This window comes from Marmota monax, unplaced genomic scaffold, assembly GCF_021218885.2.
Source record: "Marmota monax isolate L192 unplaced genomic scaffold, Marmota_monax_Labrador192_F-V1.1 WCK01_AAM20220418_F8-fsc00322, whole genome shotgun sequence".
NCBI lineage: Eukaryota > Metazoa > Chordata > Mammalia > Rodentia > Sciuridae > Marmota > Marmota monax.
Genome location: NW_026692168.1, coordinates 125,781 through 148,664, shown reverse-complemented (window position 1 = coordinate 148,664; position 22,884 = coordinate 125,781). Strand labels below are relative to the sequence as shown.

General features: G+C 40.8%; 1 protein-coding gene across 1 annotated transcript in view; it reads left to right on the top strand.

Moving 5' to 3' along the window:
• Itgb3 (integrin subunit beta 3) overlaps window positions 1-9,972 on the top strand; it is a 60,762-nt gene extending 50,790 nt beyond the window's left edge. Inside the window, exons 14-15 of the mRNA XM_058572257.1 lie at window positions 5,165-5,331; window positions 7,156-9,972. Coding sequence (XP_058428240.1) covers window positions 5,165-5,331; window positions 7,156-7,221 — 233 coding nt within the window. The 3' untranslated portion in view covers window positions 7,222-9,972. The remainder of the gene's footprint in view (window positions 1-5,164; window positions 5,332-7,155) is intronic.
• Window positions 9,973-22,884: the final 12,912 nt, after the last annotated feature.

The following is a 22,884-nucleotide window of genomic DNA, read 5'->3' as shown; positions in this document are numbered from 1 at the left end:
AATAATTTGGAATACTTACTATATACTGAATACTATGCTAGGTGCTAAAACTAACAGTAAATAAGGCAGATGTGGTACTCGCAGGCCATGGGGGAGACAGGCATGGAAATCAATAACGTCATTGCAGTGGGATAGGACTGTTAATGGTGGAGGCTGGGCAAACACTAGAACGAAGGAACAACCTTGGAAGGCTGAACTTGAATCAGCTGGTATCCTGACATTCATAGCTGTAGGAATTTCTTCAAATCATCTTTTAGACAAAGGACCAGAATTTTTCTTTTCCTGCAAAAGACCAAAATATTTTAGGTTTCAAGGGCCATATGGTCTCTGCTATGGCTACTCAGCCCTGCTATTATAGCAGGAAAGCAGCCATAGATATTCTGTAAACTTGTGGACAATGGCTATATATTTTTATTTTTTTATTTGTTCTTTTTAGTTATACATGATAGTAGAGTGTATTTTGACATATTGTACATTCGTAGAGTACATAATTTATATTAATTAGGATCCCATTCTTGTGGTTGTGCCACAAGAATGAAGTTTCACTGATGGTGTATTCATATATGAACATAGGAAAGTTACGTCTAATTCATTCTACTGTCCTTCCTATTCTTATCCTTCTCCCTTCCCTTCATTCCCCTTTGTCTAATCCAATGAAATTCTATTCTTCCCTTCACCCCCTGTTGTGTATTAGCATCCACATATCAGAGAGAATTTTTGACCTTTGGTTTTTGGAGATTGGCTTGTTTCACTTAGCATGATAGTCTCCAGATGTATGGCAAAAGTCATAAAGTCATTCTTTTTTTATGGCTGAGTAGTAGTCCATTGTGTATATATACCATATTTTCTTTATTCATTCGTCTGTTGAAGGGCATGAAGGTTGGTTCAATAGGTTAGGTATTGTGAATTGGGCTGCTATAAACATTGATGTGACTGTGTCACTGTAGTATGTTGCTTTGAAGTCCTTTGGGTATGTACTGACGAGTGGGATAACTGGGTCTAATGGTGGTTCTATTCCAGGTTTTCTGAGGATGCTTTCCAGAGTGGTTGCACCAATTTTCTTTTTTAAAAATTTTTTTTATTAGTTGCTCAAAACATTACAATGACCTTGACATATCATACATTTGATTCAAATGGGGTATGAATTCTTATTTTTCCACATGTACAGATTACAGTATCACATTGGTTTTACAGCCACGTTTATACATACAGCCATACTAGTGTCTATTGTATTCTGCGGCCCTTCCTATCGGTTGCACCAATTTTCAATCCCACCAGCAATGTATGAGTGTACATTTCCCCCACATCCTCACCAACATTTATTATTACTTATATTCTTGATTGTTGTCATTCTGACTGGAGTGAGATGGAATCTCGGTGTAGTTTTAATTTGTATTTCTCTAATTGCTGGAGATGTTGGACATTTTTTCATATATTTATTGGCCATTCATATTTATTCTGTGAAGTGGTCATGGCTATATTTACAGAGAGAGTTGATAGTTGCATTTGGCTCATGGGTTCTCAAACTTTAGCATATTTTCCTGTTTAAAAAAAAAAACCCAGTGGTGGGGTCATAACTTAGTAATAAAGTACTTACCTAGCATGTGTGAAACTTTGGGTTCAATCCCCAGCAACAAAGAACAGTCCTGAGCCCTGTCTTACTTCCACAAACCACACCTCTGTGCTGTTAGTGTTCCTGGCAATTGGGCTACACCCCAACATTTGAGTGCCTCTTGATTTAGGCTCATCAATTCCCCCAAGAAGCCTTCTCAGTCCTCCCCTGGCCTCCATACTGCTGACTAGGTTTGGTTCTTCTGTTTGACTCGCATAGCATCTGTGCTTCCTTAGAAGGACCTTCATTTCACTAGAATTAAATTGCTTCTTTAATCAGCTCATCTGCTCAGATCATATGCTGTGCGGATACACGAACCATGTCTGTTGTATCTATTGCTATATCCCTGTACATCTACCAAGAAGTTAGTTAATAAAGAGGTTTTGAATGATTTTCTAGGTCTGATTATTCCTAGAGGAAAAGTGAGTGTATGTACATCTTGATATCTGCTAACCAGAATTTTGGCTGCTTGGGGAGGGAAGAAAATGAGGTGGTTTGAAAAAGGAGGCAGGAAAGTCTGGAGGAGCTGCCCCAGGTCGCCCTTCCTTAGGAAAGAGCTGCCACATATACGTCACCGAGGGCGTTGCTATGTCCATGGGTGGAGGAGTGCATGGTGCCCTGTCTGGAATGTTGTCCGCTAGCCCTTCCCAGAGCTTTTGCCCTTTATATGGGAAAAGGAAGGTCAAGAAAGGGCATAACCTTAATTTTATTTGGCGACTCCAAGGGCAGTTGACATGAGGAAGGAGAGAGGAGAGTCTGGGGATGTGTCCATGAGCCAGCAGGGGTGGACTGGTTTGACCACGATTTCCTCACGCCTTCCCACCCACCCTATCTGCAATTTTGTCCCTACTAATTTCAGAAGGGCACTGTGTCTTTGCTTTGGGGTCTAACATTACCTCATCTCTTTGCTTCACCTGTCTTTGCTGGCACTTTTGCTGAATCATTTATCCAAATCATTTGGCTTGGGATTTTGAGACAGCAATCTATTGCCTCAGGTTGTGGGGAATAGAGATGATGGTAACCTTGGTGCCTTGTCAGGAGACCCACTCCTCCACGTTAGGATAAGGGACCCTAGTATAATATGTCAAAATATACTCTATTGTCATGTATATCTAAAAAGAGCAAAAAAAAATTAAGTAAAATAAAAAGAATATGGGCCCCTCATTTCCTCTCTGTTTGTCCTGGCTCTGCGTCTCCTCTTAGCCCCAGCCCCAATTATTTCTAGGGACTCCAACTTTGGGGAGATTGTAGCAGCTGGGTTCCCAGAGGATTGTAGGAGATATCTCTTTCTCATGGCCTCACAGATGCTCTCTTTGAAGGGCTGAGCCCTGGCAGCGCAGTAAAAACAGTATGTCACATGGTTAGACATTACCCATGTGGGGAATGGCCATGTGGAATGGGCTCCTGAGCTGGGGCCTATTCATTCCCAGATAGTCTCCAGATAAAATACAGTACGTTCCAGGCACTGTTTGGTACATACTTACACTTAAAAGTAACTCCTTGTTTATCTGAAAATAAAATTTATCTGGGCTTCCTATAATTTTGTTTGTTAAATCTGCCAACCCTACCCAGACTCCTCTGACCTTGGGTCACTCTGAGGCTGTTGCTGCAGCTGGGGGTGCCTTTCAGAGACCACCTGATCTTGTCTTCTGCTTCTGGGAAGCCACCTGCCCCTGTTGGGACATACGGGTAACAGATTGTTCTCACCTGAATACCTCCTGGGATTCTACCTGTCCTGCCCAGACTAACATGCAGAAGGAAGAGATTTCACCTTGGGGTTTGAAGGTCAGCCCTACTCCATTCTTCCAGAGAATTCATAATTGCTTTTCCCAGAAAAACTGGGGCCCTTCACTCCTGGGAATTCAGACGCTGGAACCTCGCAGCCTCTCTCCAGGCGCTCCTTTAATTATAGACAGGGTGTAATCTGGTGGTTTGGAAAAGGGCCAACTTGGTTTGTGGTGGTGGTTGTGTTTGTGTAATGTGTGGTGAGCATAGAGTGTATGTTTAGAGAAGAAGGTGGGAGACAGTGTGGAAAGTGGGTGTGACTTCCTCTCCAGACTCATCAGTACCCATACATACAAACACCTGGTTTCATAACACTTGAGGTTCCAGAGTGAGGTCATTTGTCAGACACCTGAAGTTTATGGGAGCAGAGATCTGCAGAGGATAATCAGCTGACCCACAGAGGGATGACGGACTTCTGTCTGCTTTGGTTATTGACTGGGGCTGAACAGGAAGTCAGCTTACAATGGGGTAGGATTCTGGATGACTAAATATTTTGAGAAAGAACCTCTAAGATTATCATGGCTGGCAGGCTTCCTGGTCTCTAAGCATGCTAAAAAGGTTCATCGCCCTTAAGGATATAAATATCTAAACCACAATTAACAGACACTAATGTCTACCGGGGCTCAGTTAGCAAATAAATAAAAACACTGGGTATAAGAAGAACACTGGTAATAATGGCCCCTAATGTTTATTGTGAGCCAGGCATTGCTTTCAGTTCTTTAAATATATTTCATTTAATTATTACTCTTTGCAATTTTTAAAATTGAGTTTGGAGGGTTGGGGGTGTAGTTTTTTGATAGAGCACTTCCCTGTCCTGTGCAAGGCCCTGGGTTCAGTCCCTAGCACCCCACCCACCCACCCCTAAAAGGGAATGTGAATACTTTCTCCATTTTAAAGACAAAGAAAATAGAAAACAGACATCCAGAAAAATTAGTTACTGAATGTCACAAAGTACAGTGTGTTAAGCCAGGATTTAAATCCAGAGTGCATAGTGGCACACTTTGCCTCTGTTTAGGGGAAAAATGGGAGAGTGGTGAGGACTCTCACAAATAGAAAACACTGTGTCCCAGCTAAAAGGAGCAACTGCTCTCAGCTGTAGTTGGTGGCCACTTCATAGGGATATTGTTCTAGAGTTTCCAAATCTTTTGATTTTTTTTTTTTCCTCTTTTTGTTGTGTGTGGGCCTGGGGATAGAATCCAGGGCCTTGTGGAGTACTCTACCACTGGGCTACACCCATAGTGGCCAAATCGATTTTTTTTTTTTTTGTACTAGGGATTGAACTCAGGGGCACTTAACTACTGAGCCACATCCCCAGACCTTTTTGTATTTTACTTAAAGACAGGATCTTGCTGAGTGGCTTAGGGCCTCACTAAATTGCTGAGGCTGGCTTTGAACTCACAATCTCCTGCCTCAGCCTCCTGATTCTGCTAGGAATATAGGCATGGGCCACCAAACCCAGCAGAATCAATTAAAACCAAAACAAAACAAAACAAAAAACAGTTGGTTAACCCATATCAGGTTGTCTAGATTTTGTGCAGGAGTGACCAGCTTGAGAGCTCAGATTTAAACCCCTCAGGACAGCTTATTCCCCCCCCCCTAAAGATTGCTCCTTTAAAAACAAACAAACAAACAAACAATAAATTTGTTTTAAAATTGTCCTGTTTACTTCAGAGGCGTTTCCAGTGCATTGTTCCTCTGAAGCAACACTCAAGGTCTTACATTCATGGCCAGTTCAAGTGATTCCTGCTCTCTGCTTCTTCCTTGCAGAGTGTCCCAAGGGTCCGGACATCCTTGTGGTCCTGCTGTCAGTGATGGGGGCTATTCTGCTCATCGGCCTTGCTACTCTGCTCATCTGGAAGCTTCTCATCACCATCCACGACCGGAAAGAGTTTGCTAAATTTGAGGAAGAACGAGCCAGAGCAAAATGGGACACAGTAAGAGGCTGGGTTGGGCTGGGCATTTTCTTGAGTCTTTGGTTCGAGAACCTGAAGTGGGAACAGCAGCTGTTCAGAGTGGCCAGGGTCATCCAGTACTGCAGTTTTCGGATATCCTCTGTTCTGGAAACTGGGAGATGGTCTCACTGTTGTCTTTAAGCTTCCTGAAAACTACCGGATCCTCTACCACACGGTGACCATGGGCCATGTCTTGAGTACTGACAGAACAAATAGGACCCAGCTCTGCTCCAGCCGTGTAAAGAAATGGAAAAGAAACTTACTCTTCAATTGAGGGAGACAAGACAAACCTATATTGAGAACAATAATACATTATATAGTATTGAAGTCCAAAGCATTAAAAACAAATAGAAAAAAATAGAATAGCTAACATTGACTGAGGGTTTGCCATGTGCCAGGAACTGTTCTAAATGCTTTTTTATATATTAGCTTATTTCATCCCTGAAACAACCTTTGTGGTGGGGAGTATTAGTGTTCCCATTTTATAAGTAAGAGAACTGAGTGCAAGGGAGTTCAGTGCTTGTCTGATTGTGGGAGGGAATTAGGTAACTATAGGACTTCCTTTTGGGGTCAGCCACTTAAGAATAGTGGCAGGACATCAATCTACCTCATTCTCTTCTTTGCCCCCAAATGATGAAATGGTAGTTTCCAAATCAGACTCTTATGGTCCCTGTTGTTTATCTTGATTTAAGCCAATCAAATAAGCATTTATTGAGAACTTTTTATATACTAATTTTACTGTATTCTCCTTTGGCTAATCTTCCATATTTTAACTATTTTCTGGACCTTTTACATGACATTTTACTCCTTGAATGTCCAGGGTTAGGTCAAAAGTTTGTTCCCATTTGGTGGTGATCCCAGGACTTTGTACCAAATAGTTCCAAAAACCTTGGATGTTTCTGTTAAGAGCATATAGAGCATGCTGAGTCTCCAAAGGACAGAAGAATGTTCTGGGCTTCTTGCAGTTACCATTAAGAACTATTTAGCCAGGTGCAGTGGTGTGCACCTATAATCCTAGCAATCAGGAGGCTGAAGCAGGAGGATCACAAGTTTGAGGTCAGCCTTGACAATTTAGTGACAGACCCTCAACAACTTAGTGACACCCTGTTTCAAAATAAGAAATAAAAAGGGCTGAGATGTAGCTCAGTTGTAAGGTGTCTCTGAGTTCAATTTCTAATACCAAAGGGGAAAGAAAAAAAAAAGAGAAAAAATTGCCTTACTTCATAGGTTTTGTCATTTTTTTGTTGGAAAATAATTTGAGAAGAGGGGCTTATTTTTCCCTGATAATATGACAGTTTTGTAGGTAATCATTGAAGAGATGAAAACAAATTAAGAATTATTTTAGCCGAAGCAGTCCTCTGTGTTCTGACCTTCACCCATCAACTACTACATTTCTCTCTCTGCCTCACATTGGCTGGCACTGTCACAGCAAAAGAAAAAGGGGAGAAAAACAAAAGAAAGAGTAGGGCGAGAGGAGAAAACAGGACAGATTTGGTGAAAGCTATTCTAGAATGTTTTGGGATTGTCAAAGAATGATGGGCCTCCAAAAAAAAAAAAAGTGCTGGACTGATTTTAACCCTTTAAAAACAGCCACAAGATGGCCACATCATTTTTCCTCCTCTCATTTCCTGCCCATTCCCATTCTAAAAGTGAAAGTGTGAGTAAAATGAGCACTAGCCTGTTTCATCCAGTCTAGGTCAGAGAAGGGTGTCTTGGGCAAACCTCTCAGGAGAAATCGAAGACTTTGGGACATGAGAGGACCCCGGAGCTGACTGTGAGACACTCACTCTCCTGTTCTCTCCACAGGCCAACAACCCGCTGTATAAAGAGGCCACGTCTACCTTCACCAATATCACCTATCGGGGCACTTAATGACAAGACGTCACCATCAGATCATTTTCAGACTATGCCAGGATTGTGGGCGTCTCTGTCATCATGTTTACAGAGGACAGTATTTGTGGGGTGGGATTTGGGGCTTGGAGTGGGGTGGGCTGGGAGAATGTCAGTATTTGTGTGTGTGTGTGTGTGTGTGTTACACGTGGGAAAATGTTTAATTTAAAATGTGTGATGTGTCCCCAGAGCACAGCTCCTCGGCCTTTGTTCTCAGATGCCTCCTGCAGGGATGTGTCCTGCTTAGCTTGAGGGTGACGTGGAGCTGAGCAGGTGTTCTTCTTTACCTCAGTGAGAAGCCAGCTCTCCTTAGTAGGCCATTCTCCCTAAAGAAAAGGGCAGGGCTGGGGCTTCTCATTTCAGAGAAAGGGATGCTAAGCCCTGGCTCTGTCCTGAGTTTTTAATTTTATGGCATCAGGTCTGACTCTCAGGAACTGTTGGGCCGTGCAGCCCGGTTTTGTCACCTGTGTCTCTGTGTCCTTACATTTCTCTCAGGCTGAAGGGAGAGTCAGGGGAGAGATTCCTGTGCCTTCTGCCACCACCTGGATCAGCTGTGGTTCTCTTGAAAGGGAAGTCCTTGCCACCTAATATACGTTGACCTGATGAGAGTGAGGAAGGCAGGGCCACTCAGGGTCCTGCATGGCATGGGGGATGTGCCAGCTTTCCCCAGTTCATACTCATGACCCTTTAGATTTGCCTCTCTGGCAACTCTACCCTGGAGGTTTGTTTAGAAGTGTCATCCTTAGACCAGCACCTTCTCTTTTCCTCCCATTTCCACACCCTTGCTGTTGCAGATATTTGCTATGTACTGGAGACTTCTCTCATGACCAATGGCGGGTGCTATGGTGAGCACCAGAGGTCCTCCCCTTCAGACCTCTGCTCCACGTCCGAGGCACCTCCACAACCTAAGCCCGGGCCTCTGTGTGCTACATCCACCCACAGGGGTGGCTGCATTTACCTACCTCATGGGTGTCTTGTGAAGGAGTCATTCCCATGAGTCTGTTGAACCTAAGTGCCAGGATGGCATGATGGGCCAGTTGTATCAGCATGTGTGGCCTCTATTCCTACAGGAAGGAGAGCCTCATTTTAACTCAGTCTTTAATCTGAGAGGCCACAAGTGCAATCTTATTTTATTTTGTTCGTGGGAGTACCTGAAACCATGATGAGGTTTGCTTACTCTAAAGGGACATGTATATAAACATACTTACTTTATATTTGTAATTTTATTTGATGACAAAGAAGGAAAGTATAAAAAGCCATGCAGACATGAGTGGGAAGCAGACACACCCATTTGGCATCATTCATAGGAATTTGCTGCCCAGTCGCTGGGTCTATAAGGGGTCCTCAATTCTTGGGAGCCTGTGGGAATAGATGTATGGACATGCTGGACCTTTCCTGAGGGAGAAGGACTGTTCTTTCGTCCCAGCAAAAGCAGTTGCTCCATTGGTGTTGACTTTTATCCCACATTAAAAACTGGTCTTAGCACCCTAGAAAAGGGTAAAGATTTATAAGCAGAAAATCTGTATTCAGTGCCGCAGCTAAGAAATCTTTAATGCTAATTAGGGCAAGCCACTTTCTTCTCCCCAGGACTCAGTTCTCTAGTAGTAAAAAGTATGGATTTGGACAAGCCTACCATGAAGGCCCAATTCAACATTCTGAGATGCCAGAATCTTAATGGTATTAAACATGAATTCAAGATGGGGGTGGGATGGGACTGGGGTGCAGTTCAGTGGTAGAGCCCTTGTCTAGCATGTGTGAGACCCTGGATTTGAATCCAAGCACAGCAAAACAAACAAAAAAACAACAACAACACATCAAAACTGAGGGATTTTGCTAGAGTTTGCTTTTTAGTTGGAAGATCTGAGAGCCCTGGCTTTGGAAAGAGCAGATGTTAATCCCTATCATTCTTCTCAATGAGAATCTCATCCTCATCCTATCTTATCTCAGAACCCTTTCTCCAACTTTTGTTAGCAGGTATGTCTCCTGATGTAGCACTTAAGTTTCACTTAGTTATTATTTCTTAGTTATTTTGCATATCAATAAGAAGTAGCTGATCCAGATGTTAACACTGAGAAATTACAAATGAGGCTGATGACTGAGCCCTTTCTCACTGGTAGATTACCCTCACAGTAAGAGACGGGAATACGTAGAGGGACAAATAAGGGAAGGAGAAGGATGATCACAAATCCAAGAAGTTCTGAAGTTAATTGTGATAACCTTTGGCTATCAAGACAGATTTTATGAGAGTAATAGTGGGACATTTTCCTTAGATAGGATGGTTTACATGAAGAAACCCTATGGAAGGAGGAAGGCAGTGTATCCCAAGGATGAAAAATATTGTGAACTCTTGTGTGAGCTTCTGGGATAAGGCTTGTAGACCTTGAAGACCAGTGTTGCTTATTTGCCAGATGGAGACTAGAGGTTAGTTTTGGCATCGAGTGAACATCTAAATAGTATTCTGGCATCAGACAATGTAGCGCAAAGGGGTTGTACCCAGCTCTTTTGGGGGTAATTTTTTGCCCAGTCTCAGGGTCTGTGGACAAGAGTTGGAAAACTGAACATTCCTGACAAGTTGCTGTATCAGGAGTCAGTTCTTTGCCTCTCAGTCATTCCTAGACTGTCCAGACACTTCTGTTTGTTAAGTTTCCTGAAATTACTTAAGTGCCTTCCTGACTTCCTCACCACCTCCTCTGAGTTGTGCAACAGTGAATTAAATGTGTTTTCCAAAAAGAACTGGCCTAAGGCTGTCCAATGCTTCCTGTGTTGTTATTTCTGTTTCCTCTGGTTAAAAAAGAATAAGTGTCATTGCCTCACAAATGATTATTTTAGAGTAAGCATGCTTCCAAGTGTAACAGAATGACGACTACTATGTAAACTGAAGTTTCCGTCAGGACCCAGAGCTTTTCTTTTCTTTTCTTTTTCTTTTGAGAGAGAGAGAGAGAGAGAGAGAGAGAGAGAGAGAGAAATTTTTAATATTTATTTTCTAGTTTTTGGCGGACACAACATCTTTGTATGTGGTGCTGAGGATCGAATCCAGGCCGCATGCACTCCAGGCGAGCACGCTACCGCTTACGCCACATCCCCAGCCCCCAGAGCTTTTCTTTAGACAATAATATTTTCAAAATGAATAGGCTATTACTAAGAGTTTGTTCTAACAGTTTCGAGTTTTTTTTTTAATTGACATTATTTAGGAAGTTGTGCAACAACCTCAACCTCAACAACCTCAACAGAACAGACTGTCATGCTTCCTTTGTGGGAAACATGAATGATAAAGGCTTGACGGCAAATTATTTATAGGGCTATTTACATGTCCAAATTTTACTTCAAGTATTGGGTGTCAAAGTGTGGTCCCAGGACCAGCCACATCAGTATCACCTGGAAACTTGTGAGACATGAATATTGAGCCAGGTGTGGTGGTGCACTCCTGTAATCCCAGCAGCTCAGGGGGCTGAGGCAGGAGGATCGCAGGTTCAAAGCCAACCTCAGCAATTTAGTGAGGCTTTAAGCAATTCAACAAGACCTGGTCTCAAAAGCTAAAAAGGGCTGGGGATGTGGCTCAGTGGTTACGTGTCCCTGGGTTCAATCATCCCTGGTACCAAAAAAAAGGACACATAGTAAATACAAGATATATGAGGCTACTACCAATGTAACATGGCACGGTATTTTACAGTCAATGTAGGAATATACTCTAAAATACATAGTAGAGTTGATACATTAACTAGTAACAGTACTTTATCATCATTAAGTGTTTTGTACCTAATACGGAGTATGTACTTAATAATCTATGTGCTACTTTGGCAGTATATTAGATTTGTTTACACATAACTAATGTGTTATTCTACAACATTATTATGGTTATGATGTCACTAGGTGGCAGGAATTTTTTAGCTCTGTTATAATCTTATGGAACCACTGTCATATATACTGTTGGTCATTGACCAAGATGTGGTATGCAGCTCATGGCTGTACTAAATCAGAAAATCTGGATGTGGGACTAGGCAATCTGTGTTTTAATGATTCGGCTACATGCTTATGTTTGAGAACAGATCTAGAAAGAAGGTTATAGAAAGCTCAGTCATTATACTGTTAAGAAAATACCTTGGCTGGTTGATTCAGAAAACCAAATATCCACCCACACAAAATGAAATTCTACTTTTGATCCATTTTTCAAGTTAAGTGATTTTGGCTTCTTGAGTTCATTCAAAGCCACATATTTCCATGAAAAAACTAAAAGAGGTAATAGATTGGAATCTTGTAACAACAAAAACTAACAGCATACTTGGAAGGCACCTAAGAAAACTTCTTTTGTGTATCAAACTGCAGGCTATCACAGAATTTATTCACAAGAGTTGGGATTAAAATCTAATTATTAACATTATCATCCTATGGGGTAGAGAGAGAAGAGGGGAGGGGAGGGGAGGGGAGGGGGGATAGTAGAGGATAGGAAAGGCAACAGAATACAACAGACACTAGTATGGCAATATGTAAATCAGTGGATGTGTAACCGATGTGATTCTGCAATCTGTATACAGGGTAAAAATGGGAGTTCATAACCCACTTGAATCAAAGTGTGAAATATGATATGTCAAGAACTATGTAATGTTTTGAACAACCAACAATAAAAATTTAAAAAAACACATTATCATCCTATAGGATGCCAAAATAAGATGGTAGAATTTATAACTTCATTTCTGCTATTTACAATTTATTGATCACTGACAGTGTGGGATCGAACAACTTTACAAAACACTCCCATCACTTTTGCCTTTGATTCTTAAATTTCTTACATAATATACATTTTGAAAGTAACACAATGAACAACATTATAAAGATTATATGAATATAGACCTAATCCTTTTATGTTGAAATCTTGTGAGATTTTTTATTTATATCTTAGTCACAGGCAACTAAATGGATGGAAGTGGAGATCTTATGAGAAAAAAGAAAGATGTGCAAGGATGTTAGCTGGACTCTGCTTTACCTGACTCTTGCATGTCAAACACATTTGTAATACTTTAGCTCTGGGCCTCTGTTATCTGAACTCTACAGTAATAGAGCCATCTAATGACCACTGGGGCCAATTACAAGCAGATTGGTAAATACAGAGCACTCAGTTTTCACACTGATACAACGGAATGATAATATATGCTTTGCAAGTTAAGCCATTTAAAATAATTTCTATTTGATTTTTAATACAGTATATTTCTGAAAATATATATTCCTAATTTGTTTAATTTGGCTAATACATGCAAAGAAGACAGTCTTAGATGTTTGTGATTAGGGTTAACTATATCAGTAAATAAAAACTCAAAACTCTACTCGATGTGGCTTCCTAAGAACAGTTTGTATGACGAAGGGAGATTGAGAGGTCAGGATTGTGTTTGCCGTCCTTGAAGCTGTTAATGTCATTGTGAAGTTCCTCCAACCTCTTGCATAGAGGAAGCACTTTTCGTCAGTTCTGTGTTTTCTGACAATGCATACAGAAAGCAGCACTTAGAAAATTTAAGAGCCTTTACATAATACGTCCATTGTAAATTATTCTTTAGTATTGTCCCTGAAAAAAACTCTGTAAGGAAAAAGTTTCACAATTAATTGTGTTTTACCTAATGTGTTAGCTGGGCTTTCCAGTGACTCATGCATAATTGGCATGATTCTTTGGAGAGGTCATAGTAATGGGTGGGTAACTATTGCTTTGATGGCCAATGGAAATATCTAGTTAAGAAAAAGAAACAGAAAAATGTTCATGGGTGTAGGCTGGACTTTGCTTTTCCTGATTCTTACAATCACCACTGTGACAAAGATTGATAAGTAGCCCAGTATATGTTTTCTCCTTCTAGGTCTCTCTTGCAGCTCGACGTGCCACATCCAGCTCATAGACAATGAGATTTAAGTGGAAGAGGTGCATGAAACTTCCAATAATGCCATTTAAGGGCAGAAACATAGCTTTATTCTCCCTTTCCTTCTTCCTGAAGGTGGAATTTATAGCTAATAGCTAGAACTTAAGCAATCATGATGGAGCAAGATGTGACTTAGGGAATTGTATCAGTTATCTATCTATTGCTGCATTGCAAACAGCATTACTTCCAATTTAACAAACATTGTTATGTAGCTTCTGTAGTCAGGAACTCAGTGATGGCTTAGTTAGGTAGTTCTGACTCAGAAGCTCTCATGAGGCTGAGATCAAACTGTTGACTAGGACTGCAAGTCAACTGAAGTCTCAAAAGGGCTGGAGAATACTTTTCTAAGATGGTTTACTCTGATGGCTGTTGGCAGCAGGCATCATTTCCATGCTGGCTATTGGCAATAGGCCAATATCCAAATGGTGGTTGGATATCTTCATAGGAACACTTGGGTGTTTGCATGACATGTTCACTCTGTTTTCTCTGAGAGTGAATATCCAAAGGAGAGCAGGGAGGAAGCCACAATCTTTTTATGACTTAGTTTTTAAGTCATAATTTACTTTTTATAAGAGTCACCCCATCACTTTTGATGTACTCCATTATAAGTAACTTGCTACCAACCAACCTTTAAGGGGATGGGAATAGATGCTACCTCTAGAAGGAGGAACACTGTGGACAGAATCATTGTACTCTAGTGGTATACACTTCCTAACCCCCAGAATCCATGCATGGAATAAAGAACTTTATTGATGTAATTAATGATCTTGAGATAAGGAGATTATCTTGGATTGTCTAAGTAGGTTCAAAGTAATCATAAAGGTCCTTATGGGTCAGAGTAAAAGAATCAGCATAGAAGATGTGATGATAAAAGCAGGTCAGAGTGATATGGCCAGAAGTCAAGGCATGCAGGAAGCCTGTAGAAGTTGGAAAAGATAAGGAATACTCCTCTACAGCCTCTAGAAGGATTGCAGCTTTTGACATTAGCCCTGTAGGACCAGTTTTGAACTTCTGACCTCCATAAATGCTAAGATAACAAATTTGTGTTGTTTAAGTCACTAAGTTTGTGGTATTTTTTTTAACAGCAGCAAGTATTTTTGGATGTATTTAAAACCATCACTGTCCACAAATTATTTATAGTTCTCCCACATATAAAATAAACTCACCAGTCTTATGGCCTCAAGATGTTACTCCATTATAGTATTAACTCAAAAAAGTTTATACTCTTGTTGGGTACAGTGGTGCATGCCTGTAATCCCAGCAATTCAGAAGGCTGAGATAGAATTGTGAGTTCAAAGCCAGTCTCAGCAATGGCGAGGTGCTCAGCAACTCAGTGAGGCCCTGTCTCTAAATAAAATACAAAATTGTGCTGGGGATGTGGCTCAGTGGTCCAGTGCCTGTGAGTTCAATCCCAGTACCAAAAAGAAAGTTTAGACTCTTTTCCTCTAAATAGAGGGGCAGATGAAGTTTCTTGGGTATAATTACTCTTATACAGCTACTTAAGTACATACTCATCAATCTGAAGTGGAATAAAGAAAAAATTATATGTTCTTCTCCTACAATAACCAATATAAAGTGGTAGGGCATATAGGACAATTGCTACAGAAGCTTCTGTTCCAACAGGTAGAAAAAGAAAAGATGGTATACAGAAGTTACTGGTCAGTAGCAAATTCTGAAATCCACTTGGTTACAGGCTTGCAGATCCTCTTTCAAAGTCTGGGAGTAATTCTTTATGGTGGTTTCACCCTTTGGACTCTTGGTTTTACCCTCTAAGTCATCTTTGTTTCATGAAAGGTAGTATGTATTTGCATGTTTTTTCAGCCTCCTTCATGCATGTAGAAATGTGAGTGTACTCACAAATCATTTTGATATATGACTTTCTTTACCTTGGACTTCTTCTAAAGGGCAAAGACCTTAAACTTCTTAGAAACCCTATTATGTGAATAAGAGGACCTGTGAGGCACACTTTGAAAAATCTTAGAGGGATTTTTGTCTGAAGAGGACTCTGATGTACCATCTTTAAACACCCCTGGGATAAAAGCCAGTGGACCAGTAAAACAGAACACTGTCTCCCTGCCTTGGCACACAGTATCAGCTCTGGAGTGACTGTCTCTCAAGCTTTGAATGTGAGGGAGAAGTAAAATTCAATCTTAGGTCATGATTTTGTAGAAATTTTCTGTTACTGATAAAATAATTGAATCTTAACTTATCCTAACTAAGAACATCTTTGGTGGTTTTGGGGGTCTTTGGAATGAATGTATAACAAAGTAACTCATGAATAACTTTAGAACCCCAAACTACAGTTATTCAGGATTTGGTAAGCCTCCACATTCTGTTGATCAGCACACATTCTGAACCCATCATTATTCTTACACATTAGTAGTTTGATACTTGCTTTCTGTGGTGGCTCATGCCTATAATCTCAGCTACTTAGGAGGCTGAGGCAGGTAGATTACAGTAGAGGTCAGTTTGAACAATTTAGTGAGACCCAGTCTCAAAATAAAAAGTAAAAAGTGCTGGGGTGTAGCCCCTAGGTTCAATTCCTAGTACCACCAAATTTAAAAAAATTCTTAATGAACTGGTAAATAATTACTTATATATATATATATATATATATATATATATATATATATATATATATATATATATATATGAGTGGGAAGTGGGGAAGTTGGGGATGGAAGGTAAGTAGATTGGGGATGTTTACAAAAATAAAAGACCTGGTCTCAGCACTTAGGTTATTTATAGGCTCTTTTTTAAAATGGGAGAATAATTACAATTTTATTAGGACTATTTGGGCTCATGTTTTGAAACTATGTCACATTTTTGAGGTCAAAAGGCAATTTTAAGCAAATGGACTTTTAAAAAAACTATTTGTTCTAATTAGTTACACATGACAGTAGAATGCATTTTGACACATCATACATAAACGGAGTATAAGTTCTCATTCTTCTGGCTGTACATGTTGTAGAATCACATCAGTCATATAATCACAAATGTACATAGGGTAATAATGTCAGATTCATTCTACTATCCTTTATTTAAACCACAAACTAAAAGACTCTTTAGAGAGGATAAGCCATATGCATTTTAAAAGTACTAAAGAATTACAGCCCAACATGTCATGAACACAGGTGCAAAAATCCTCAACAAAATACCAGCTAACCATCTGAGTACAGTGGCACATGCCTGTAATCCCAGTGGCTCCTGAGGCTGAGACAGGAGGATCAAGAGTTCAAAACCAGCCTCAGCAATTCAGCGAGGCCCTCAGCACCTCAGGGAGACCCTGCCTCTAAATAAAATACAAAAAGGGCTGGGGATTTGGTTCAGTGGTTAGGCGCCCCTGGGTTCAATCCCTGGTACCAAAAAACCAGCTAACCATATTCAGCAGTACATGAGAAAGGTCATTTACCACGACCATGTAGGATTTATCCTTAGGATGCAAGCTTGGTAAACATAAGCAAATCTTTAAATGTGAGACATCATAATAACAGAATGAAGGAAAAAACCATATTCATCTCAATTGATGCAGAAAAAGTGTTTAACAAAATTCAACATCCTTTCATGATAAAAACTGAAGAAACTGTATATAGAAGGAATATATTCCAACACAAAAAAGGCCATATATGACATACCCATAGTTGACATATTATGAAAACTTTTCTTTCTTTCTTTCTTTTTTTTTTTTTTTGGTACCAGGGATTGAACTCAGGGGCACTCGACCACTGAGCCCCATCCCCAGCCCTATTTTGTATTTTATTTAGAGACAGCGTCTCACTGAGTTGCTTAGCACCTTGCCATTGCTGAGGCTGGCTTTGAACTTGCAATCCTCCTGCCTCAGGTTCTAGAGCTGCTGGGATTACAGGCATGCACCACTGCACACCATGGCCTATGAAAATTTTTCTTAAAATTAGAGAAAGACAAATTTGCCTCATTTCACCATTTCTTTTCAACATGGTACTAGAAGTCTCTTGCCAGAGCAATTAAGCCAGAGAAATTAATAAAAGATATCTTAATAGGAAAGGAGGAAGGGAAATTGTCTCCATTGATGATAAGATCTTATTTATATAAAGAATATTCTAAAGATTCCACTAGAACCAATAATAAAATGGATACAAAGTTAGCAAAAATCACTAGCAGTTTTATATTCTAACAGTAAACTATTCACCTGCTGGCACGTGCCTGTAATCCCAGTGATTGGGGAGGCTGAGACAGGAGGGTCACTAAGATGCCAGTCCGGGCAATTAGTGAGACCCTGTCTCACTAAGTTTGCTTCTACAAAAAAGTAAAAAGGGCTGGATATGTAGCTCAGTGTTAAAGTGCCCCTGAGTTCATCCCCAGTACAAAAACAAACAAAAAATGGCAACCAAAAAACCCCAAACAAAAACAACACCCCCCCAAACAAAACTAAACCAAAACAAGAAACCAAAAAGAAATTAAGAAAACAATACCATTTATAATAGCAAAAACCAAAAACAAGCACAAAAATCTTAGGTATAAATTTAACCAAGGAAGTAAAAGATCTGCATACTGAAAACTAATGATGAAATAAATGGAAGAACACACAAATAGATGGAAAGATATCCTGTATTCATGAATTGGGATAATTAATATTGTCAAAACATCCACACTATCTAAAACAATATACAGATTCAATGCAATCCCTAATAAAACTATAATGACATTTTTCACAGAAATGGCAAAAATAATCCTAAAAGACCTCCAAAAGACAAAGAAATCTTGAGTAAAAAGAACAAAATTGGAGGCACTATGCTATCTGACTTCAAAATATACTACCAAATCAAAATAATAAAAACAGCAGAGTATTGGTATAAAAACAGACAACACAGATCAACAAAGCAGGATAGAGTCCAGAAATAAACCCTCACATTTATAGACAACTTATGAGATACAGGTACAATTTCATTCATCTGCCTGTTGATATCCAATTTTACCAATACTATTTATTGAAAAGATTGTTATTTCCCCATTATGTGTTCTTGGCTCCTTTATCAAAATATACATATACAAAAGTAAACAATAATGAATAAAAGACTTGCATGTAAAACCTGAAACTATGAAACTACTAGAAGAAAACAGGAGAAAAGTCCCATGATATTGACCTGGGCAATTATTATTATTTTTGGACATGATTCTAAAAGTACAGGCAACAAAAGCCAAAATAGGTAAGTAGGACGGCATCAAACTAAAAGTTTTTTTTTTCTTAGTACTGGGGATTGAACCCAGGAGTGCTTAACCACTGAGACACATCCCAAGACATTTTTATTTTTTATTTAGAGACAGGGTCTTGCTGAATTGCTTAGGACCTTGCTAAATTGAAGAGGCTGGCTTTGAACTTGCAATTCTCCTGCCTCAGCCCCCTGAGTTGTTGGGATTATAGTATGCATCACCATGCCTGACCAAACTAAAAGGTTTCTGCACAGCAAAGGAAATAATTAACAGAGTGAAGAGACAATCCACAAAGTGGGAGAAAATATTTACAAACCATACATCTGATAATCATATCCAAAATATGTAAGGAACCCAAATAACCCAATGCAAGAAAAGAAATAACTCAATTAAAAAATGGGCAAAGAATCTGAAGTAGACATTTCCCAAAAGAAGACATACAAATGGCCCACTGGTATTTGAAAAATGCTTACTATCACTACTCATCAGGGAAATGCAAATTAAAGCTACAATGAGATATCACTTCATATTGGTTAGAATGGCCGTAAGAAAAAAAGAATAAGTGTTGGTGAGGGTGTGGATAAAAGGGAACCCTTGTACATTGTTGGTGGGAATGTAAGTTAAAGCTGCCATTTTGGAAGGAGGTTCTTCAAAAAACTAGAAATGGAATTACCATAATCCAGCAACTCCATTTCTGGGCATATCCAAAGGATTGAAATTAGTCTATCAAAGAGTCGCCTGCACACCCATGCTTTGTGATGCATTATTCACAATGGTCAAGATATGGAATCAATCCAAGTGTCCATCAATGACTGAATGGATAAAGAAAATGTGGTATATATACAAAATTGAATATTTAGCCTTAAAAGAGGAAACCTTGCAGTGTGTGACAACATGGAAGAACCTGATGGACATTATGCTAAGTAAAATATGCAAGACACAGGAAGATGAAACTCAGAAATAGAGGGTAGACCCAGGTGTGGTGAAGGACGCCTATAATCCAAGCTATTCGGGAGGCTGAGGCAGAGGATATCAAGTTGGAGGCCAGCCTCACCAACTTAAGGAGACTCTATCTCAAATAAAAAGTGAAAAAAGGACTGGGGATTGGGGATGTAGCTCAGTGGTAAAGGGCCTCTGTGTTTACTCCCTCCCCAGTACTTCAAGGGAAAAAGAAAAAGAAATAATAGAATGTTGGTTGTCAGAGGCTGGGAGGAAGTGAAGATTGGGAGATGCTGTTCAAAGGGTACACTGTTTCAGATAGATTTTTGTTGTTTTTTTTTTTTTGCACCAGGGATTGAACTCAAGGGCAGTCAATCACTAAACCACATCCCCAGCCCTATTTTGTATTTTATTTAGAGACAGGTCTCACTGAGTTGCTTAGCACCACACTTTTGCCAAGGCTGTCTTTGAACTCCGGATTCTCCTGTTTCAGCCTCCTAAACCTCTGGAATTACAGGCCTGTGCCACCACATCCCACAGGAGGATTAAATTTTGAAATATATTGTAAAGCATACAATAATGTACTATATTAAGAGCTGCTGAAAAAATTTCAAATCTCATTTCTAAAAAGATAAGTGAGGTGATCGAGGCTATAAACTTGATTTAATCATTCCATATAAGGTACATATATTAAAACATCACATTATACCCTCACATATATAAACAATAATGAGTCATTAATTTAAAAATGAAATAAAAGTTCTAAATCCTTACAAAGCAGGGTTTTAAGATACAAATGAGCAGGTAATATCACTGAAGGAATTAAATATTGCAACATTTATCGAGTGCTACATATACATTTTAAAATTCCTACAACCCTTGAAGAACAGAAAACAGACTCAGGGAGTACAAGTAATTTGCTAAATCTTGTGCAGTAAAGACAGAATGTAAATTGTATCCATCCATCTAAAGCCTGTGCTGTTCAATTCAATGTAAATAACAGATAAATTACATGGATAAATGTAAATTACATGGATAAATGCATGTAAACATACTGACTGATATGTTTATAAAGGACAGATATTTATAAAAGACAGATGAACTTTTTAAAAGAAAAATCTTCACAAAATGTTCTTACAGAGCATTTACAAATTTAATATGGCCCTAGAAAATGATTAATTTCACTGAACTGGATTTTTTTTTTTTTTTTTTTGCAACAAGGGATTGAACTAGGGGGGTGTAACCACTGAGCCATACCCAGCCCTTTTCATATTTTATTTTGATACAGGTTCTCGCTAAATTGCTGAGGCTGCTTTTGAACTTGTGATCCTCCTATCTCAGCCTTTCAAGTTGTTGGGATTACAGATGTGCACCACCGCCTCTGGCTGAACTGGATTTATACAACGTATTAGGGATATAATATTTGAAGAAAGCAGTATTTTTTTTGCCACCATCATTTCAGGGAAGTACAAAAAGTTGATTTAATAAATAAATCCAAACTATCTCTTACAAAAGAAAGAGTACCTCAAAAGGTAGCCTGGGATTCATTTCAGGTAAATATTGGTAAGAAGGGCCTTAAAACTGCTACTTTCAGTCTCTTACTACTTATTTTTCGGCACTGGGGATTGAACCCAGAGGCGCTCTACCACTGAGCTGCATCCCCAGGCCTTTTTATTTTTTATCTGGTGACAGGGTCTCACTAAATTGCGAAGGCTGACCTCCAATTTGCGATCTTCTTGCCTCTGCCTTTCGAGATCCTGGGATTAGAGACCAATACCAAGTAGCAGAAACCAAGAAGCACCGCAAACTCTGGAAGAAAGGGAGGTCGGAGGTATTCAAAGCAGGGATAGAAAACCAAACTGAAGTGGGGGGTCAGGGTACCGCGCGAGAGCACCGGAGAATGAACAAAAACAGAGCTACTGGAAGAGCAGCGAATGGGTAGGATGGAGGACGAAATCCAGGGCTGCCGGAGAACAGCGAGAGAAAAGACCCCGGCACCCAGACACCGAGTTCAGGCCCGCAGTGCCGGCCGGGTGAGGTCACAGCTCCTTATGAGGTGGGGCCCACCGGCTCGACCGCAGCGCTTTCCCGTCGGCGCCCAGACGGCGGCGAGCTCAGCCGCTTCCCCACCGCCCGCCCTAGAGCCTGGATGGTGGTGGAGGCGGCGGTGGCGGTAGCGGTAGCGGTGGCGGTGGCGTGGCTCTGGCGGAGGCGTTGGCTCTGGCGGCGGCAGCCAGGGTCCAGAGCCTGCCTCGCTGGGTCCGCTAGGTGGGCGGAGCGTCGGACGCGGTCAGGTGACCTCGGGGGCGGGGCCGCGCTGCGCGGGAGCCGGGGAAGGAGGCGGAGCCAGGGCGCTGCGCTCGAGGGTCTTGAGGCGACTGGGGGACACCCGCCTGTCTCCCAGAGCGAGCCTCAGCTTGAGGGAAGGAGGGCGGGGCAGTGCAGGGCAGCCAGGAGGGTCCATGGGGTCGATTGAAGCAACGCTGACGAGGTGTCCAGGCGAGGTTTGCTGAGGAGAGAGGAAGGCAGAACCTTGGAGCCTGACGGGGGAGAACAAGATGTGAGGGAGGACACAGTAGAACATTAAAGGAGCTGGGTGAAGGAAGGTTCCAGAGAGGAAGGCGAGGCTACCAAATGGGACAGTCAGAGGGGCAGAGTGACAAGGACTGGGACTAATCACGCGGTCCCTCAGAAAGTGGCTGTAGAAGGGTGGAGGACACGGTCGCTGGGAAACTCCCTGTCCCCGGCAACTTGCACTTTCATCTCCGGGGTCGTTTGCTCATTTGTTGACACGTTGACTTTCTTCTCAGAGTTGTTTGACTCATAAAAACGGGGCCTATGGGACTCCACCAGAGCATGGGTTCTTGCCCCAGGAGGAGATTCACAGAATATTTTTAAGCAAATATAACAAACGGGAGTGATTAATGTGTGAATGTTCCTTGATGGCATTAGGTGCAATGAGGTTAGGTGTGCAATTGCTGTTATAGACATTTGCAAGGGAAAAGTGAGTGGGGCCACTTGGAGGGAGGGGCAGTGTGAGCGAAAGGGGAAAGTACTCTGTAGTGGCATGCCTTACATAGTCTTCTGTAAACATGCCTTTCTTTTTTCTCATTAAATCCTCATGACTCCACTTCCTCCTCAGTTACTGCTCTCTTTCCCTTGACAGCGAAACTTCATGAGAGAGTCTACTTTATATCTGCAGTATCCATCCTCACCCCCTTTTCTCTCTCCAAGGATGTTTTATGAGCCACCATCCAAAGGCTCCTCTCAACATCTCGGGTGTTCTCTCTACCTTGCAGAACCTAATGAGTCTTTCAATACTTGTCTTGACCAATAGCACCTTTTACCACAATTGATTACTCTTTGAAGTACTTTCTTTACTTCAGGAGGCCCTAGAGTGATTCTTTCAGAAAGGACCTCAGGTCTTGTCTCCCTCTGTTCAGAACTCTTTAATGATTCCCACCCCTTCCGGATAGGAGCTTAAGTTCTTAGTATTATTAATGGGCCCTCCTTAATCTGCCTGCCTCCTCTGTTCTGTTTGCTGTTTCTGCTTCAGCTTCCAGTGTCTTCTACGGTTCTTGGATAGTGAGGCTTCTTTTTGCTCTAGGCCTTTGTACTT